The sequence below is a fragment of the Leptinotarsa decemlineata genome, unplaced genomic scaffold (genome assembly GCF_025532065.1).
Source record: "Leptinotarsa decemlineata unplaced genomic scaffold, Ldec_3_MD MMD2_tig00078360_RagTag_RagTag, whole genome shotgun sequence".
NCBI classification, from domain to species: Eukaryota; Metazoa; Arthropoda; class Insecta; order Coleoptera; family Chrysomelidae; genus Leptinotarsa; species Leptinotarsa decemlineata.
The window spans coordinates 2,140,180-2,161,694 of record NW_027412727.1 but is presented as its reverse complement, the minus strand read 5'-3'; the positions used below and the strand labels follow the sequence as shown (position 1 = coordinate 2,161,694).

Sequence of the window (21,515 nt, the reverse complement as noted above, 5' to 3'; positions counted from 1 at the left end):
TTACGAATCCATTGTGATTACGGTCGAGAATTCGATAATGCCCTTCTAAGAGACCTTTGTACCCTTTTTGATATAAAGCTAACATATTCTAGTGTCAATCATCCCCAATCCAACGGATCTGTGGAAAGATTCCATGCAACATTATTAGAAATGATTAGAGCCCATCTGGCTGAACACCCAGATGATCACCCTTTTAATGTATTACCATTCGCGGTAATATGTTATAATAACTCTGAGAACAAATCTCATGGATTTACACCCCATGAATTAGTTTTCGGACACACGGCAAGCAGGCCTCCAGAAAAACTATATAATCAAGAACAACTTATTACAAAATACGTGAGAGACCTAAATAATAGACTCTCTCATTATTACAAAGTCGCACGAGAAAAAATCGAAAGGAAAAAGGAGAAAGCTAAAATCCGTTTCGACAGAAATATTTCTGAAGAAAAACCCAATTACAAAGTAGGCGATAAAGTTTACGTTAAGGAATCGCAAATAAAAGACAAATTGCAAAATAAATTCAACGGCCCATTCATAATTGAACAACTCTTTCAAAACTCAGCAATACTTCTAAATGTGCAAACAAATCAAAGAACAAAAGTGAACTTTGATAGGATGAAACCGTATACTGAAAATTAAATTTATTTTCAGGTCACTCCTACTGCTTGGAACAGTAGCGTTCCCTGTAACCAGTCCATACAAAATCGAAACAATCAACAATACCGTAGGCGTATATTATCATGAAAAAGGTAATATTATTCTTACAGTAGGGTGCTAATGCCGACTGAACGCCTCCCCCCACCCCTTTTGACCTTGAGACGTCACACGACCTTGAATGACGTCACCTAACCTTGAACGTCGTACACGTAGTATGAGCTTGAATGCGGTGTTCGACCTTGAGTGTGAGGTTTGACCTTGACGTTCGACACTTCGACTACCTTGAGCTTGCTCTGTGGCATTGCATGTTGACCTTGAATGAAATCGTGACGTGCACAGAATATAACCTTGAACAGTGGGGTTCGGCGTTGCCCCCTCCCTTGTTGGTAATTCCTATATAAGTTCAGAATATCATGCTTCCACATTCAGTTTAGACACTCTAAAATACCCAAATAGGTAAACAGAAGTATTTGTCGAATTCCAAAGTGAAGACAACGAGTATCAACCCATCCGAGAGGGCGTTTTCGTCAGTGAGGTGAATATATATTTTATTTTAATTAACCGTAATTTCACTATATTTATGAATATGGATAATTTGAAATTTGACATTGAAAAAATTAATTTTTCTATAATTCAACAAAGTGAAGCTTTAGAGCAGAAACCTATAAACGCTCTGGTTATTGATAAAGAATATAAAATTGAAAAAATGTCAATGTATTCCACACGATATGGTAAATCAATTCAAGTAGTTTTATTGGATGAGGAAAGTGATACTCCTTTTAAAGCATGGCTTCCAAAACGTGTCACAGAGCAATTACCAGAAGACTTCATTCGTGAAGTGAATTCATCCAAAGCCAAATTCACACTTACTTATATGGGTCAAAGTTCGCAGGATTATCCTGGTGCTAAAACCCGATCATTGATGAAATTCAATGTTTTAGATTGAACATTTTGAAATTATGATTTTTTTTGTAAATAGTGAAAATATGGTAGATTAATATAAAATATGTATCAACTTGGTCACTTCATAGACATAGTCAGATTTCAAGTGAGTATTTTTTTTTTATATTATTTGCAAACTAATGAATGCCATTTATGAATTTTCAGAACTCACCATTCTATAAATATGTGGATGCAATATTCAGCCCAAGAGTGGCCGGAAGCAGTGGATTTGGATTCCGCCATAAGAAAAATGGCTTGGGAGATGGCTGATCTGAGTTTTGATGCTCTACATTCATCAAATTATGATTTGAGTGTATGTTACGATGCTGAAGAGGTGCGAAAACTTTTGGAGCTTAGTGAGAAGTATGAACTCGGTGTGGCATTGTGTCATAAATATTCATATGGGAGTAGAAATTTGGATGAGTTCTGTGAGTTAATAATTGAAGCAGATTTGAAACATTTTCTTCAAGACATATGCACCTACCTACCGCAAAATATCATAGAGAAATATCAATTGGAACCACAGAGTCCCAACCCGCAACTGGAAGAAGCGATAAATGATGGTGTTGTAAATATTTGAAATCTGTTGTATATGTTTGTGAATAAAATAATGTTTCAATCCATATTTGTTTGTATCTAATTGTTTGGTGAATAAAAGATATAACATAATTATTGAGTGTTTTATTATTCATCAATATCGAATATTTCATAGCATATTACATGTCAATCTTATTACAATCCAGTTTGAACAGAGCCATTAAGAGCATTATATGATAGAACAGCATCGTGGAGGATGAGTGCATATACTTTGGTGTTTGCTGGAAACTTCACCTTGCGTGTTTCGAATTCTATTTTGATGTCGACAGTGGATGACTTCATAGCTTCGGGTTGATGGGAGCAGTCGATAATGAATAGTGGGTTGTTGCGAAAGCTACCAATATCCATCATCGGTTCACTCATAGTTTTATAATAGTAGCTACGTTGGAAGTTTTCATATGCATAGTAGGCTGATGAGTCTAACTTCTTGTCGAAATCCAGATTCCAACGCTCATATGGGTATACTTCAGAGTTCAGAGATAGTCGAATATTATTAATATTCACATGTGTGAATTTCGTTACATCTTTTGACATATTTTCGGATTGGTCGGTGTTTTGAAAGCCGATGATGATATATCGTGGTCTTTCGAGGCTGCTGGTTGTCTTCACCGCCCATATATCCGAGGATGTATCACGAAGTGTGGGTAATTCATAAAGGTCCCACATACGATAAGCCACCTTCACTTTAGCATTATTACCATTTTTATTTATGCGATTCAATAGTTTCAGTTTCTGTCGATCTTCCGGCACAATGTGCCTGATTCTCCATTCTATTTTATTGATTTCCAAATCTGCATCGACTTCCCCAATGAATGAATTTTTGAATGAGCGAGCTATAATCAAAATGAGCTCCTGCTTCACATTCATTATCTCCTTATTGTAATCTTCAGCAAAACGCATGAGATACTTCAAGGGTAATTTACCACTAAATACATTGCTAACGGGATCGAATATATCTTGTTTATTCACATCGAGTCCCCATCCTATCGGTAGTAGCGAATTTGCATGCGTTTTTCCGAATGATATCATCGTTTTCATTGTGGTAGTTATGCCGGGTTTTCGAACAACAACCACTTGCTCACCACCCATTTCATAGCGAATTTCGTCGAAGAGAAAGGCGAGAGCATTATTGGATAGGTAGCACCGCTTTGTGGCATCAGATGGTGTGAACTTCCCCTCGATATAAATGTAACTATCTGCAATATCGAGTATGAGATCTTGATAATTGATTGGAATTCGCATTTCATCTGAATTTTTGTAATATGGTGAACCATACGGCTTATATGTATGCTCATGAAGGCTGATGAGGGAATGGTCGAACATGGGCTCCTCGAACACTTCCAATTTATCACTTGTGGTGATTGTCGCCATGTTATTACTATTTTTTATATCGCACCTTCAAGCCAATAGATTTGAGAAAGTTCAGGCTACTAGCACTTATTCTATATCTTGACCGTTTGGCAGATATACGTGGAATGAATCGACTGCTGGATTTTCGCTTCTTTAAATGCACATGATCATAGCCTCCACCAAATACATTATGCTGACTCAACTGCTGCCGCTGCGGCAATCGCTGACTATTGAAGCACAACTCCATTTTTAGAAACGATAATCGCAGAATTTATAGTTCCATCAATGAATATCACCTGCTCAGCGTTAGGAAGTAACAAATACTGAGTAACAATTTGATCAACTTCAGCTTTATATTGACTTTTTTCACAGATGATCATCGCTCACCATCGTTTTTGCTCGATCGTTTGAATGCTTATCGAGGGTTGTTTTTTCAAATCAGATTGCAGCGATTTGATATCCTTATCCATATGCTCATACTTTTTTACAAATTCTACTAATTTCAGTCCAAGCGTAATGAGATCTTCCCTCACTGATACGGAATATTTTTCTACTCCATCTAATTTCAAATTAATTTTGTCAATATCAGTATCTAATTCTCCTCTCATCTTTGAGATGTAAAAACCGACATATCCTCGATTAACACAATCCGTACTCTCTTCAGGCTCTGCTATATTTTTCAAACGTTTATTTTCCATATCAAAGTTTCCATCGGTTGTTAATTTGAAACCAACTCCAGGCTGCCCACGCAAAACAGTATTTGAAACTGCCTTATTTCTGCGACCAAACTTATCGATGCTTCCTTTACTCATTTTCTTTATGATACACTAATGACAGTCATCGATGTTCTGAATCAACGTATGAGAAACGATGATTGTTACTAATGACTGTCGTCGATGTTGTGAATAAATATATGAGAAATGATGATTATTATAGCTTTATCAATTCCAATTTGACTATTATTTTTTCACCATTGAAATTGATCAGATTACCATTATCATCCAATATGCGAAGAGTGATATTGTCGAGGTACTGACGACCACCAGGTCGGATTGGCATATAAATAATATTTTGTGGCTCCTTGGTGAGTTTGTAACCGGGCTCTACATCAATATCAAATTCAAAGATGCTATGGATTTCATCGCCATTCGAATATGCTCCAGCTGTGACATTACAATCCACACGAATAATCCTCACCTTATTGATATTCACGGGCAATGTTGATTCATGTATTTCACCACAATTGAAAACATTGTCATCGAACCCTAGAAGTTCAGCAATGCTGTTTTCATGTTTGAGATGAATGTAATATTTCGATCGCATTTCACATTTCAGAGTGTTGTTGTTTGCACGTAGGAGAAATACTTCGTCGATATTTTCTTCAATTCCATTTTCTAGTTGCACTTCTTTGGATTTCATGAATCTTTAAATCACCTTATTAATTTCATCAATTTCATATGCCCCAGGTGGAATTTTTATAATAGTGGGGGGTGAGATAATTGTCTTCGAATAGCCGATAACATTATTCTTAGCATCTACATTGAATATGGAATTGTAGGAGTAGAAACCATGTAATCCCAGACCATAATTACTATTGGTATCCAATTCGATGGGTGGGTAGAAGTTGGCACTCAACTCGCTAGAGTATCCCGACAATGAGAACGTGCGTGACATGACTGACGAATTTTCGATGATTCATGTCTTTTTATTGCTGACAGCAGAAATTGTGGACCAATCGTCGCTTGTTCGGTGGTCTATCCATATCATTATGTGTGACTACATTCACATCATTCACTTTACAATAACAACAAAAAATTTTTCTTGTAGGTGGACCATCATTCATATCGGAATTACTACTGCTACCGCTGGAATCATTGTAATGCTCTTGACAGTACTGATACTTCAAGACATCAATATCATTTTGTAGGTTTTGTGGTAACTTATCCCATACAGATGCAATTTCATGTGATGCACACCCAATCAACACCTCTTTCGGCATATCAGCGAGTTGTTCTTTACTCATTTTTTGTAAAGTGCGTACTCTGGAATATGCGATCAATGAATGACTCATCCTCTTGATACTCTCCCTATCCTGTACTGGTGTTAACTCCATGTCTTGTTCTGAAGAAACTTCAAACACAAATGGCCACACCATACTGTGTTGAATCGTTGTTCACGCTTATAGTTGTATGTGATAGTATTGATAGGATTCGAACCCATATAAAAATAGTGAATCAGTTCTTTGGGAGGGGGTAAATCGCCAAAACTATCAAAATATTTTATCGAAGTTCCCCTTTTTCTATATGCTACCCAATGTGTCCCTTGACCATGTCGACTATCCAAATTTACTATGGCAGATTCATATCGGAGTGGTCCTGATTTTGGTAAATCGTCACGCATATATACCCCCCGAAAATATGGAATCGTCATTTTCTTAGCGTAATAGTTGAGGTCGATATTGGAGAGAGCTCTTTTAGGTAGCAAATTTATGAGTTTTTTGAATTTTGAGGTTTCAAATAGACTCCTAATCCTTTGCGGTAAGGCTTCAAGTAGATACCACTTCCTTGTTTACCTATAGCAATTGCCTCCATGTGTTTATTATGGCGATTTGTCTCACTCAACTGCTCCCTACTCGCTTTTGCTGCTTGAACTGCTTTCGTTATACCAGCAGTAGCACCGGCTAAACTACCTAGTGCTGATAAACCAGCAAAAATTGGAATGAGTGGTAGTATTCCACCAATTTTAGGAATCGGTATGATTCGTGGTGTGCGAATTTTCTTTTTCCCACCTGCAGCCCTCATATATTTGCGTGCTGCTTTGAGTGCAATTTCAGCTGCTCTTTTAGAATTTTTGACAACAAATTCACTTCCACCCGCTTTGTGTAGAACATCACGCACTTTCTGAACGATCCCAGAACCAAAAGCTATCACCTTAGAAGCTTTCAATATTTTTTTAACTTTTTTTTTCTTAATAGAAAGCTTTTTCTTCGGAATGTGTGACTGCTTGGGAGATGAGTCACAACCCATACCAAATCGGCGTTTCCCTTTCATTATATTCGTAACTAGCCAAGCAGCTCCTTTTTCTCCAATAGTAGCGTCTTTTGCTTTGACACGATTCCAAGCACTTTCTGCAATCTCCTTATCCGCTATGTGTCTAGCTGCAAGATTATCGGGGTTCTGTGAATATGCAATATCGTGTTTTTTGCATGCAAAATCCAGCTGATTGACACCCGAATCACCTCTCAACAATCTTTTCTGCAATTTGGTGCCCGGACCGCAATACTGATAGCCAGGTAAGTGTAATTCAAATGGTAGATTATTGATGAGGGAATTGATCAATCCTCTACCAGTTTTATTTGAATGCAATTCAGTAGATCTGCATCGACTCATAACCCCTATTTAAATAAAGGAATCGATGTGGAACCCTGCTTATATAGTCTCCAACTGTCATACAATGCGCATATTGAAGCAGAAGCAGCAATTTTCCATCGATAATTTCGATGAAAAAGTGGGTGGTGGATCGGGAAGCGGTGTCAAACAACGTCACGGATCTTTACTTCCACTTTCTATTCGCGGCCTGATTATTAGACCTTCTAACTGTGGCAAGACAAATGTTATGATTTCTTTGCTAACGCATCCTCTAGGATTACGATTCGCAAATGTTTATCTTTATTCAAAGTCTCTTTATCAACCTAAATACGAGTATTTACGTGAAGTATTATCTCCAATCGAAGGGTTGGGTTTTTACACTTTTGCCAATAATGCAGGTGAAATAGTAGAGCCTTCAGACGCCAAACCTGATTCGATATTCATTTTTGATGATGTTATGTGCGAGAAACAGGATGTTATACGATCATATTTCAGTATGGGTCGTCATAAAAATGTGGATTGTTTCTATTTAGCCCAAACATATTCACGAGTTCCGAAACAATTGATACGAGATAATGCAAATTTTATCGTAATGTTCAAACAAGATGATATGAATCTCAATCATATTTTTTCCGACCATGTATCACCAGATGTAACATATAAGCAATTTCAAGATATGTGTGCGAGATGTTGGGAAGATAAATATGGATTTTTAGTAATTGATAAGGATCGAGAAGTGGTAAATGGACGTTATCGAAAAGGATTCGACGCTTTCATATATCTTTGACGTTCTTGAAGAATTGAATCACTTGAGTGCTAGATAGTGGAGATAACACTTCATTATACAAATTCTTGGAGTGAATTATGGAGGGAAAAAATGATGATGAAATATGTTTAAAAAGAAAGTTAATTGAAGCAACGGATGCCGTTCGGAAGAAATTCAATTATATCAAAAGTAGTCGTCTAGGTGATCAATCAGCACTCGAGAGGATCTATGAGCCAATAATAACACCTTTGAAAGTAATATCTGCCAATACTGAAGGAGCATCTCAAATGAATCAAGTGATGCAGAAAACAAAGCCTGCTACACCATTAACAGCCAAAACTATAATTGAAAGTGAGTGGAAACCGAAATTTGAAGGGGCTTCCTCGAAGGATCTTCAAACCTCTCAATTGACAACTTTTGATTCACAATCACCTAATGTATTCGATGATGGTGATGAAGTACAAAAGCATATAAAAAAGTTACTATCAGGAAATCCCTCTTACGATACAGTCTTTGGAGTACACATGAACACTGAAACGGGAAATTTACAAATGGGAGTAGCTGATGTGGAATTTATCGATGAGAAAATTGTGTTTATGAAAAATGGTAAAACTATTGGCTCTTATCAGGGCACTCCAAAACTATATAACTTGATATTCATGAAAGTACCATCGAGAAATATCCCTTCTTCCGATATGACCACATATGGTGATATACTCAAATTAACAAAGGCTGCATATAAATACAATGAGAGAAAACAAGGTCTTCTATCGAATAATTGGAAGAAATATAGAGAAATAATCCTACCATTATTATCCAATGGAAACCCTAGTAGAGAAGGTGCTGGCATGATCAAAATACCCACCCAGAAAAAATATATCAGAAATAAGCATACAGATTATGTTTACTGAAATGAACTCGAAGAATTGATTGATCGCCTTCGACTACTTTGGAGTTCACGACTGGCTGGACATACCGGACATGATAATGAAATATTAGCCATAATTGAGGAATTACGTGAAGAAGGATTAGTCTATTGACCGCAATATCATGAACATGATGTGTGAAACTGGCTCAGTCGATCACAAACGATCTAACTATGCATACCACAATTGATAAATTTGGTCGTAGAAGAGGTGGTGTTAGTAAACCAATAGTTGGAAGATCTGGTGTTGGATTCATTCTCACACCAAATGGTGATTATGATATTCAGAATAAGCGGTTTCAAAATGTTGGTGAACCTGTAGACAGTAAAGATTCTGTTACTAAAGGATATGTTGACGATCACATTAGAAAAGTCAATGAGACAACTCTGAAGTATTTCCAAGAATTCATTGCATCAACGCTGCGTAACATCGGAAAACATATTGATTCAAAACATAATGAGGTGCAAATAATCATTGACAAAAATGCACTCATCACTTCTGCATTAGCTGATCAATTGAGTAATGTGGAAAAGCGAACTGACGTAATAGCTAAGTTGGTTGATACTTTTACTGAGCGAGTCATTGAAGTTTAATAGTCAATCATTACACTTGCACCTGAACAGTAGAAAAGTGATTCCTCAATTTTATCATCTTGAAGAAGTCTTAGAGCAGTAATATGAGTAATGCAAAATGGCAGGTTGTGAAAGAAATACACAAGCCGGCGCGTCGAAATTTCCCCCGTCGGAAGACAATAATAAAGGGTTTTTCTGACTTGTGGCAGATGGATTTGATGGAAATGCAACCATATTCTAAAGAAAATGAGGGATGTAGGTACATCCTTATAGTTATCAACTGTTATTCAAAGTTTGTATGGTCAAGGCCGTTGAAGAATAAAACTGGTGATTCAGTTACTGCAGCTATGGCAAGCGTGTTGAAAGATGCTAAATATACTCCAAAAAATTTACAATCTGATCATGGTACTGAGTTCTATAATTCGAAATTCTCATCGTTAATGATGAAACACAACATCAATCATTACTCAACATTCAGCACAAAAAAAGCTGCAATTGCAGAACGAGTAATCAGAACATTGAAGAGTTGGCTTTATAAGGAGTTTTCACTTCAAGGTCATTACAAGTGGTTGAATATTCTTCCTAGAATTACTCGTCAGTATAACAACAAAGTTCATCGTACGATTGGTATGAAACCTGCAGATGTGAAACAGTCTACTAAATTGTCAATGTATGCCGAATCTAAGAGTCCACATGTGAAACGTAAAAAAAATACGTTTAAAATTGGGGATAGTGTTCGAATCAGCAAATATAAAAATGCATTCGATAAAGGTTATACAGCAAATTTTACAGCTGAAATATTCAAAGTTGTGAAAGTTAATAATACAGAACCTATAACTTATGCATTAGAAGATGTGAATGGGCAACCAATCAAAGGCTGTTTTTATGGGCTGGAGTTGAATGAAACGAAAGATCCCAATACGTATTTGGTGGAGCGAGTTTTAAAAAGAAAAGGACATCGCCTCTATGTAAAGTGGCTGGGGTTCTCTGAATATCACAACTCATGGATCGATGAAAATTCTTTAGTGTAATGACATTATCATGATTGTACTCAATATTAGATAAAAAATAAAAAAATAGTGTATTAAAATTGTTCTATTTATTAAAAACTAAATAGAATAATAACCTTAGAAATGATGCAAGTAATATGTAAACTATTGGTTTTATTTTTCATAAATTCAACATATTGAAATCACTTCAAGATGTGTATGTTAGCATAAGATTTCCATGAATCCTCCGTCTCTCTATCCGCTCTTCATGGGTTAGACACCAGCACTCTCGAAAGTGGACATCTCTGTTGGGGTGAAATTGGCCGACATTCTCACACAATTGCCAATTATTTCTTCAAGCACTGCATAAATTGTTCCAACAATCCACACTATATTCACCACATTGTAGACATCGTTGGACTAATGTATCGCAAGTCGCTACACAATTTATGCATATATTTCTTGAAATGCCCATATTATTACACATAATCTCTTTCGAACATTCTCTGCACTGCTGGCGGTAGTCACTTACTTCTAGAGTTGAACCATTTATCCTCTTCCGAAGTGGGTCTGGATTCCTTGCCACAACACATCTACGACACAGGCCGGTACATGGGTTGATATATGTTTCAGGCCAATACCCATGGCAGTTGTAACACACTATATGTTTGCCAATTTTGATTGGAAAGCCGCGTATTGTCGGTTTTGTATCCCACTCTTTAGGGAAAGACATATTCACTGATAGATGTACAAATATTCAATCGATGAATTTAACTACACTCTCACGCTCCCATGTTTCCCTCTTATAAACAGGTACCGTGAAGAGTGGGGTAGAGTGGAGGGAGCTACCACCACCACTGTCAAAAATCATATAAAAATCGGTGAGTGATTGTAAACTTCAGTCAGTATTCAAGTATCACCACAAGAATACATTAATATGTCTGCCCAGAGAGCTGCTGTGTTAGCATTATTATCTCAGAGAGATATTAATAACCATGAGCTGGTGGAAGAGTTTGAAGACGTTGGACAGATAGTGGGTGTTGACGAAGAAAATGATGGTGGAGATATGCAGTATGAGGTGAATGAGCAAGGTGCAGAAGGTGGCTTAAATATCGAAGACGATGAGGCAATTGAGCAAGGTGTTGGGGATTTAGATATTGATGATGATGAAGAAGGTCTTGTTGAAGAAGAAGATGAAGGTATCGCAACAGATTCGACTCACGAGACTGACGACAGCGGAGTAGTTATTGGCAATGTTGAGTGGTTGAATATCACTGAGACATTGGATGATCCGTTAGATTTGTATTGTGTAACGGATAGCCATGTCAGGATCAAAACGATTGACGGTAAAATAGAGAAGTTGTGTTGGTGTTGCTTCCGCTTTTATTCTGTGCGGAATAACAATGGAGGGTATTATGAGCACGTCGACATTCATTACACCGCCCGCTTCATGGAGATGGGGCAAACATGGTGTAAAGCATGTGATAGGCCTTTGACCAACTTTAGGAGAATAGCCGTCTGTATCATATGTAACAACACCCCACCTCTGGAGATGTAACCGTGGACCTTCGGGTCAACAAAAAAAAAACAGCCCTTTTCAGGGCTACATTATTTAAACAAAGAGTAGATATCTCATAATGAGATTGCAACAACACCCCATCTGCGGAGCAGTTACCGTGGACTTTCGGGTCAACAAAAATACAGCTCTTTTCAGAGCTACAAACAAAGTGTAGATATCTAATAATAAGATTGATCACTCAGTCAAAGAAATAGAATATTTTGAGTGTCACATAATCATACGAAGAGTAGTTTGTAATATATGTATATACCTCTAAAATGTACATCCATATACATATGAGGTATGCACAAATGTGTTATAGAATATGTAAGTTCTCTGAATATCTTATCTTTGTAAAATAAATCACATTGAAAAATGATTGTTTAAGCGTCCGAGTGGATTTGAATCTGTTTGATAACATACTAGCTCTCTCTTATCTGAACAATTGCAGAATTCATGTCAAGATTTGGAAATATAATTTTCATAAGACAATATTTCAAATTCGAGGGGTGTTTATTCAGAGTAGTTAATAAGAGTAATTGGTATTGTAATTCAGAATATTTATTTCAAAGGTGGAAAGGAGAGAGGGAGGTAGACACTGCCCCAACCACGCAGTGTCTCGTGTACACCAACCAAACAAAATGTGTACTCCGAGGAAGGATAAAGGATGGGTGAAATAGGGAAAAAAATAGGGAAAAAAAAGGAAAGGATTACAAGTCGTCGTCGTCGTCGCTGTCATCGGGTCGGGGGAAGTACTGCCACATCACCGAACCCTCAGAAAACGCCATTTCCTCCGCAAATGCGTCGTCGTCCCAGAGATCGTCATCATCATCCGAGCTGCTCGAGTCTTCGGAGTGGTCTTCGGTACTGGTCACATGCAGTACCTGGACCGAAGATGTGGAAGGGTGATGAGGCGTGGTGGTTGAATCGGCCTCCATATCTGGATTCTCCATATCAGAATCCTCCAACTGAAAATCCGGGAGTGGCGCTGTAGGTTCTTCCGCCTGGGGTCCGGTCGTGGAATCGGCTTCCTGGTATGTTGACATGCTGACGATAGCTACTCAACTGAAGATCACATTGAGGAACTCCTACATTTATACTCTTGCACAGGAGGGGGTATAGTGGGAGGCGGAGTGGGGGGGGAGGTGGGGGTCGCAAAAAACGCGCCCCGGATGCAAGTGGTGGATGTTGAGCGCCCCAGGCCGCGAAGCGGCCTGCTGAGCGATCTCTTCACGATCGCGAAGCGATCGCTTCGCGATCGCCTATACAACCTTTCCCTTCGTTACTTATCCGAATATACATTGCTTGAAATTTCTTTATGATACGAATTTTTATCAACATTATTAAAATAATGTTCCAAAGATATTCAAAGATAATGATTAACTGTTTCCATTTTCTGATTAGTTCGTTTTATAGCGAAACAACTAACGTTTCACCGCAAGGGTGTACCGATATAGGCCTATTTTTTTCACTACTACCAAATAGAGTGGTTAGGTTGAATGCTGCTCCATCCACGCAGCATTCCGTGTGCACCAACCAGGTACTATGTGCACTCCGAGGAAAACCTAACCTAACCTACCTGATCATCATCATCATCATCTATAATGATGATGTCAGGTTCGGGAGAATCAACCACCACGATGATATTTGGTGGAGCGATTTGATGATCTTCAAGCCACAGTTGATCCACAAGTTCTGGGCTGGCAAATTCATCATGTTCAAACTCATCTTCGTCTGAGGTTACATCTTGTTCTTCATTCAGCTCTATTGTTGTATCTGAATACCCATCGAATTCATCATCGGGAGATGTTGAATCAACTACAGCAACTTGAATGTCACCATAGGACCAATTCTCTGGTGGGGCAAAATGAGGTTCACTGGTGGAATCAGCTTCCCGAATAATTGGTGTTGCTTGATTCATGATGAACGAACAAGTTGAAGAATATTGAGAATACAATCTTATTTATATGATTTGAAGAAAGTGGGGTAGAGTAAGGGAGGGGGAATATGTGAAAAATAAAGACCCACTAGGTTATTTATTCAAGTATTGATGTGAGAATTGGGGAATAAATCCAATATAATATTCATTAGATTCATGATTTTAGGTATTTTTACACATTCACATAAATGAAATTTGTTTGAATAATGTTGAGAGAAGTAATGATGAGAGAAGTGTCAAAAGGTTTTAGAATTATACTCAGAGCATTACTAGAATCACTTTTATTTATTCTCTAGAAAAAATAACTATTTTACAATTCACACACTTTCAAATGATGGAAATTCTATACAATTATTCTATTTAACTAATTTTATTCTATATACTACATGCGACTGAAAAATGACTAGAATGAAGGAATAAATACTGCCCCAACCACGCAGTATTTTGTGTGCAACAACCAAAATAGATATGCACTCCAATATTCCTTATTTTATTTTTTCATACATAACATAGACTTTATTAAATAACCTTAAAATTAACATGCAAGTTTTTATTATATTCCTAAAATTACTATTTTTTTTATTCTAAATATACATCTAACTTAAACTAAACAAAAATATATTTACAAAAGGGGTTAGGTATTGAGGAACCCCTGGCACATGGCATCCCATTCCTGAACAAGAGGTCCATATTTTTGGATGTAAGCCAAACTCTTTCCTTGTTGCGACTCTTCTTCTTGAAGTTTCGCCCTAAGCAAAGAGAGTCGCTTCTCTAATTCCACTTTCTGGGCCTCGATGGTGGAAATTTCCGACATCAAGGCCCTTTTTCTGGAATCAGAACCATCCACAACCTTCTTCTCCTTCAAATATCTCTTTTTCACAGACTGTGCATAGGTAATAGACTCTTTGAGTTTATTACCCTCTACCACAGTCTGTTAAAGGACATTTTCCGGGACAACCTCTTGTTCGGAATGCTCAACACGTACCTGGGGGGTGACTGGAGGGGGCGACGCATCCCGATGGACCTGGGGGGTGACTGGAGGGGGTGACGCATCCCGATGGACCTGGGCGACGACTTCCACCAAGTTCTGCATCTCCATCACTGGAAGGGGTGCTGTAGGCCAACCAACGTAAGGTGATTTCTTTTCACATTTTTTGCGAAAAGCACTCAACTTACCACCCCTCCCACCTTTGGCTTTGGATGCCTTCACAGGTGCGGACTTCTTCACAGGTGCGGACTTCTTCACAGGTGCGGACTTCTTCATCTTCTTGGCCCTCTTCACCGGTTTCTCGAACTCATCCCCTGAATCGATGGGCGATAATAGTTCGATGGGCGATAAGAAGCTTTGAAGATGCGATAAATCCGCCAGAGACTCGTCCAGGTCCGGGTTGTAGACATTCAGTAAATCTTCGATTTGGGGTGCTGACGAAGAAGTTGGTCCACTGAATGTCGACAAAGTTGGTGGGGGGTCAATCTCCTCCTCGGGGGTTGGTTTGAAGTCCTCGAAAAAGAACTTCAAGTCAGGAGCCGCCACTTCCTGGGTGGAAGTCATCCCCGGTGGTGGAATGGGAGCCGCCACTTCCTGAGTGGAAGTCATCCCCGGTGGTGGAATGGGAGCTGCAGCTGGTGGTGCAGCTGGTGGTTGTACCATGATGTCCTGTAGGACAACCACCCTCCTCCGCTCTACATCCTCCAACTGTCTCTCACTGAGAGTGGTAATCGGGGTCATCAGAGCATTCCTTAGAAAAGACATGATTCTAGAAAGAGAAAATGAAAATATTAGACAATATAATATAAAAAGTATGGAAGTGTGTACTTACATCAAGCTGCTTGGAATTTTCAACTAAGTTGGCTGGCAGGTATCTCAGGTTGGCTGGTTCTTTCGAAGGAAGACTGCAATCGAATGATGAACTGTGGCCTCCTCCTCATGTTTTATAGCCGTATGCTCCCTACCACTTCGGGTGGGAATGGGAGTGGGGGTGGAAGTGGGGTAGGATAATTCGTTTGAAATATTCGACAAGTATGAATTTTACAATTTGTTGAACAAACCAGATAATGAGTGAAAAAATTCAATTACTCGATTGCTCTTCCAATAAGGCAATGAGTAAATTTAATTTCTTGTCACTTATACTGTTTTCATCTTTCAGTACATTCAAAAGAATTCTTAAATTCTGTTCGGAACTTGTCTGATAGAATTCAATATCGTTGTGGCCCCAAGGTAATGTCTTGGTGGTATTAGGAATGATGAATCGCTTATCATCATTATGTGATAGCGCGACTTTATTGCACATCAACGTGTAAATCTCATGTAAATCACTCCTGAATACATTCATCTTTCTAAATATTATACCACCTGTTTCAACAATCCTAATGTAATCTTCAATTGAAATTTGATTTTTTATAACGGATTTTTTAATACCTTTTGCTTTCTTTATTTCATCAGACACACTTTGTACATGATATGCTTTCGCACCGGTGCCATGGAAACTGATGATGGGATCACTCGGAAGTTCATCCTTCATATTTCCAATCACCGATTTGCTAACTGGCACATTGAATTTATTACCCAACCTATAGTTAGAAGTGTCAAATTTGTCAACATTTGCAATCATAAAATTATAAAAATTATCCGTCATTATTTTCAGTATCAAAGAATCCGTATCGGTATAGAGAAGAGAAGCTTGTGGTCCGTAATGTTTTTTGATGACATCATAGAAAAAATCATAAATGACTGTTTTCGACATATCCAACATACTGAACCCTAAATACAATGGTTTATTATAACAAACCTTAACTTTATCCATATGTATGACGACAAAGTCTTCCGAAAATATGGATAATGTTTTGAAATTGGGACGAGCTATCAAAGCATTGGCACCCATACCTCTTCTTATGGATTCCCAATGTGTAACAATTCGAATGTCTCTTCTATTGTTTACATTTTCCATCGTTTTGCCAAATATGGAATTTATATTCAATTTGAAGTAACCCTTCTCAAACTTATTGGTAGCCTTATTTCTCAAATTTGTATTTAAATCGATATATTTTTTCAGCCACGGTGACTGATTGAATCTGAGAATTCTATGAGTTTTCATCACCATCAAACCATTACGGACCGCTTGTTTCAAATTCCTATAATGAACGATATATTTCTTTTTATCATTCAAATTAGGAATAAGTTTGGGTATTTTGGACTTTGAACCAGGTGGTATAATACTTTCAACCAAAAATGGTAAATCCGAATGTAGATCGTGTAACTCGACAGGGTAATGCACATCTACTTCAAGTATGTATCCTTGGGGGCTATCATCTGGAATACTATTGATATCCAACTGACATATTTCACTGGCGGTCAACCAAGTGAACCCACCAAAAGGTAATGATTGAGACATGCTATGACCATACAGATTTGTTGCATCCAAATACATTATGAAAGATGAAGGTTCTTCGGGATTATAATTTGGAAGAAACTGATTGTTTGCAATATGCTTTCTCTCCGAACACTGGCTTACACCACCACGTATACCGTTTTGGAGAAAATGCACCATATCGATATCAGTTAATAATTCCAAGTTGACACCCGTATACTTCAACATAGCATCCCAAGAAAGACCTGGAGAAGTGAAATAGTGAGCAGGATCCAATTTATATGTATCTAAACTCATATTTCTAAAATTTTCAAAAATATCGCACAACAGTAGAACATCAGATTTAAGATATATGTCAGAATATTCACCCAAATCTTGACAATTGAATGTGTTCCATACCTGCTTTACTCTATCATAATCCTCATCAGAAACATGTTTTTCATTTAATTTATCATAAAAGTCCACCTTTGATGGTATACTAGAATAATTCAATTTATCTAAAGAATCGATAAAACTGTACGGAAAAACACCTTTCTGCCTCATAAGTTTGAATTTATCCTGTTCCGGAAAATATTTTCTTGTTTCCACAAAATGTTTTTCATCTAAATTGTCACCTAACTCTTGAAGGGAAGCAGCCATAAATTTAAAACTATCGATGAACCTTAATTTCAAAAACTTATTTTTCATCACTCCATTGTGATCTACTATTCTCTCCATAATTATATGTTTCGTGAAGGAAACATACTTTTCTTTAGTTTGAGCAATGACATCAACTTTTGTTTTGTTTGTGCATAACTCTTTTATGAACAAATGACAGTCATACCCACTGAGATTATGAAAAATTATGGGTATAAAGTTGGGCAATTTGAAATTGAGGTTACAAATACTATGTGCAGCTCCATTTCTTTTTTTCCCCGTTAGATGGCAGTGGTCACGCACCTTAATATCACCATCACCAAATGGTTCTCCACATATACCACATGTGGCGGCAATATTGAAATCATGCTCTTCCTCATCAGTCAATGGACTCATTGGAATGACTTTCTTCAAATATTTGTGATAAATATTGGTGACATCAGCCTCCAAGTTTGACACAAACACTTTAGCTGCATCAGCACCTCTATATAGTACAAATTTAGATATAGAATCATCAAAAGAGCACTTTATGAGGTAAGAAAAAGCATATGGTTCATGAAGATATGTTCGATTTGTATAAGAGTTAGCAGGATTTGGCTCATTAGTATGCACTGGTTTCAGAATAGATTCGAAATCAGCATATACAACGAATGGAACCCTCAACTGTTTCTCGATATTTTCAAATTTCAAAATATTCTCAGGTACCCTTTTACCAAATTTATCAACCCTGAAATTTGTGGATGGTGTCGTTGTCGATATGTGATTACAATCATTCAACTGATGTCGCAATAAAGTTCGTTCATTATCAAAGTACAATAAACAACCATCACAAAAATACTTTTTATGACCACGGGCAGATATTTGTGATGATACTAGTCTCGATAAATCCTTAATCCAACAATAATGACTATTACCAGAATCATCTGTAATAATCAACAGATTAACATGACTATTTAATCTACGTTTAGAATAGTGTAATGGACCCACAACTTCATATTCAATTCTACCATTTTTAAAAACATTTTCCAACCCATAAACATTGATAGAGCAATCGTTCATAACCTCAAACTTAGGAATATCTTTCAACTTAACTGGAAATTCCATACCTGCTACATTCAAGACGGTTGAGAAGTGGGGGTATGATGAAATTTCATTAAGTTTCTGACTGGCAGGGTATAAAGCTGAAGTCACAGCCCACGCAAAGCAGCACTGATCTTGATTAAGAACATTCACCACACTTTTCTTCAATTCGATGAACCTTGGCAATTTGATGTAAGAAGACCCTCCGAAGGGGCTATACTTGTTGATATTCACCTCCAAGTACAAAATTTTCTCAATGGTCCAACCTGAAAATATGGGTTTTCTCTATAAGTCCATCATCATCAACATTTTGACTAGATCACATACCTGAATCCCGATCTTGAAATTCCGCTGCTTTAACAGTTAAACTATCTGCAAAACTGCTATAAACCACATCCAAATCATTCGATTGATCAATTACTTCATTGGGACTATTAAATGATTTGATGTCTGAAAGATCCTTAGTTTGCAGACTGTACCGCCCAAACACTTCCATGTTCACTTTCATGCATTTATGGATATCCAACACTTCTTCGAGTAGTTTCACTACTTTCTGCTTAATTTCATTGAAGAATGTTGGGTAATCCATGTGGTGGTTTTCACTGTCCACTCGGTAGCTCACAATTCAACACTTGAAAGCTGTATTGACAATTTTCACACCTTCCCCATATTGAACACATGCATTTGTTCTGTGCTGCAACGTCCTCCGATGTACATTCATCTGATCGCTTGCAATAGTCAAATTGCAGCAAACGCATGTTTGCAGTGTTGGAAGTGCTGAGGGTGTCAACCGTTGCCTCTTCGATGTTGGAGGTCCATCACCATTTGCGGGTGTGCAGGAATCCCGCTGATGACGACGTAGGTTGTCACTACGAGTGAAACTTTTTTACAATCAACGCACGAATACATCTTGTATATAGAAATATCTACCGTACGATAAGGAGAATTTGAAATGAGTGAAACGTTCACACCACACTCCTTATAAAAGCCCAACTCCTCCCCCCCACCATAACCCAAATGAGAGCTACAAGGTCAACATTCAATGCCACAGAGCAAGCTCAAGGTAGTCGAAGTGACGAACGTCAATGTCAAACCCCACACTCAAGGTCAAACACCGCAACGCCGAACCCCACTGTATATTCTGTACACGTCACGATTTCATTCAAGGTCAACATTCAATGCCATGGAGCAAGCTCAAGGTAGTCGAAGTGTCGAACGTCAAGGTCAACCCCCACACTCAAGGTCAAACACCGCATTCAAGCTCATACTACGTGTACGACGTTCAAGGTTAGGTGACGTCATTCAAGGTCGTGTGACGTCTCAAGGTTAAAAGGGGTGGGGGGAGGCGTTCAGTCGGCATTAGCACCCTACTTCTTACGAACGACAAATGGACGCTACTCGTCAGTAAAAACATTTCCCAAATCAAAGAAGCCTTTGATAACAACGTTAAGATTCTAGATTCAATATTCAGCATGACCTCGATTTACGGTCAGAGCATGAGCACATTTCGCTCTGAAGTCAAAACGCACACCGGGCTTATCTTACAACTAGCTCAAGCGTTGAGAGATAAGTTTCGTGAAATTGCAATGGATGCAAAACACCCTAGACGAAATAAACGTGGTCTCATAAATGGCATTGGATCTATTTTTAAATCAATTACTGGAAATCTTGACGCTTCAGATGGCGAATTTTATACAAACTCAATAAACAGGCTAAATAACGATGAACATCAATTAGAGAATTTATTAAAAAATCAAATATCCGTTACTACTTCTTTAATTCAAAATTTCAATACAACAATAAGAAAACTGCAAATTGATGAAAAAACATTTAATGAAGACATTCGAGTCATAGAAAAGTCAATAACAGAACTGAACGACAGAATAGCACAAGTGGAAGCAAAATTGAAATTTATAGAAATTTGTGAAAAATTTATGGAAAGCTTTTTATTTATTCAAGAAAACGTTGATGACGCCTTGGATTCAATCACATTTGCAAGATTGAATATTATTCACTCGTCAATCATAACACCTGATCACTTAATAAATGCACTACTAGAAATTTCTCAAAATTTAAGAAGAAATAACCTTCCTCTCCAACCAAAATTGGACAAAATAGCTCAATATCTCGAAATAATTGAACTAGAAGCTTTTCAAACTGAGCACAACCTAATATTTGTACTCAAAATTCCATTGACTGAACCTCCAATTTATACCCTATATCATGTGTACCCCATTCCAATATTTGATGATAGAACAGGGCTACATCATATTTTGCAAATTTCACAACAATATATCGCGAAAGACGATGACTCTTTAATGTTCATACCAATCACGGATATGAGTGCGTGTAAGACATTGACATTCCAAACTAAACTGTGTTACAATATGTTCGCATATCCGATTGACCAAAACTCAATTTGTGAAGCCCAAATTTTCAAGTACATGAAAAACGTTCCAACCAACTGTCAGAGCTCCTTATTTTTCAGTCAGAATTATAAGGTGCACAAAATTGAAACGAACCTATGGCTAGTGATACTCTCGGAACCTTTACAAGTGACTATAAACTGTCCCGAAAAGAAAGTGAAAACGGAATTAATAAATAAAAACTCTCTCATAACCCTTGAAACGGAATGCAGTGCCTTTATTGGAGTAACAAAAATTCAAGCTGATTCCAGATTTTCGAAATATTCAAATATCTCGTATGGATCACATCCAGTCTTAATACCATACGAATGTTGCAATAACCTACCGGACAAATCAAG

The 21,515-nt window shown here is 37.7% G+C and overlaps 1 protein-coding gene across 1 annotated transcript in view; it reads right to left on the bottom strand.

Moving 5' to 3' along the window:
* The window catches only part of LOC141487070 (uncharacterized), a 30,508-nt gene extending 11,109 nt beyond the window's left edge, over positions 1-19,399 (bottom strand). Inside the window, exons 1-2 of the mRNA XM_074185873.1 lie at positions 15,488-19,399; positions 14,731-15,424 (exon numbers count right to left, since the gene is read on the bottom strand). Coding sequence (XP_074041974.1) covers positions 14,731-15,420 — 690 coding nt within the window. The 5' untranslated portion in view covers positions 15,421-15,424; positions 15,488-19,399. The remainder of the gene's footprint in view (positions 1-14,730; positions 15,425-15,487) is intronic.
* Between the last annotated feature and the right edge of the window lie 2,116 nt (positions 19,400-21,515).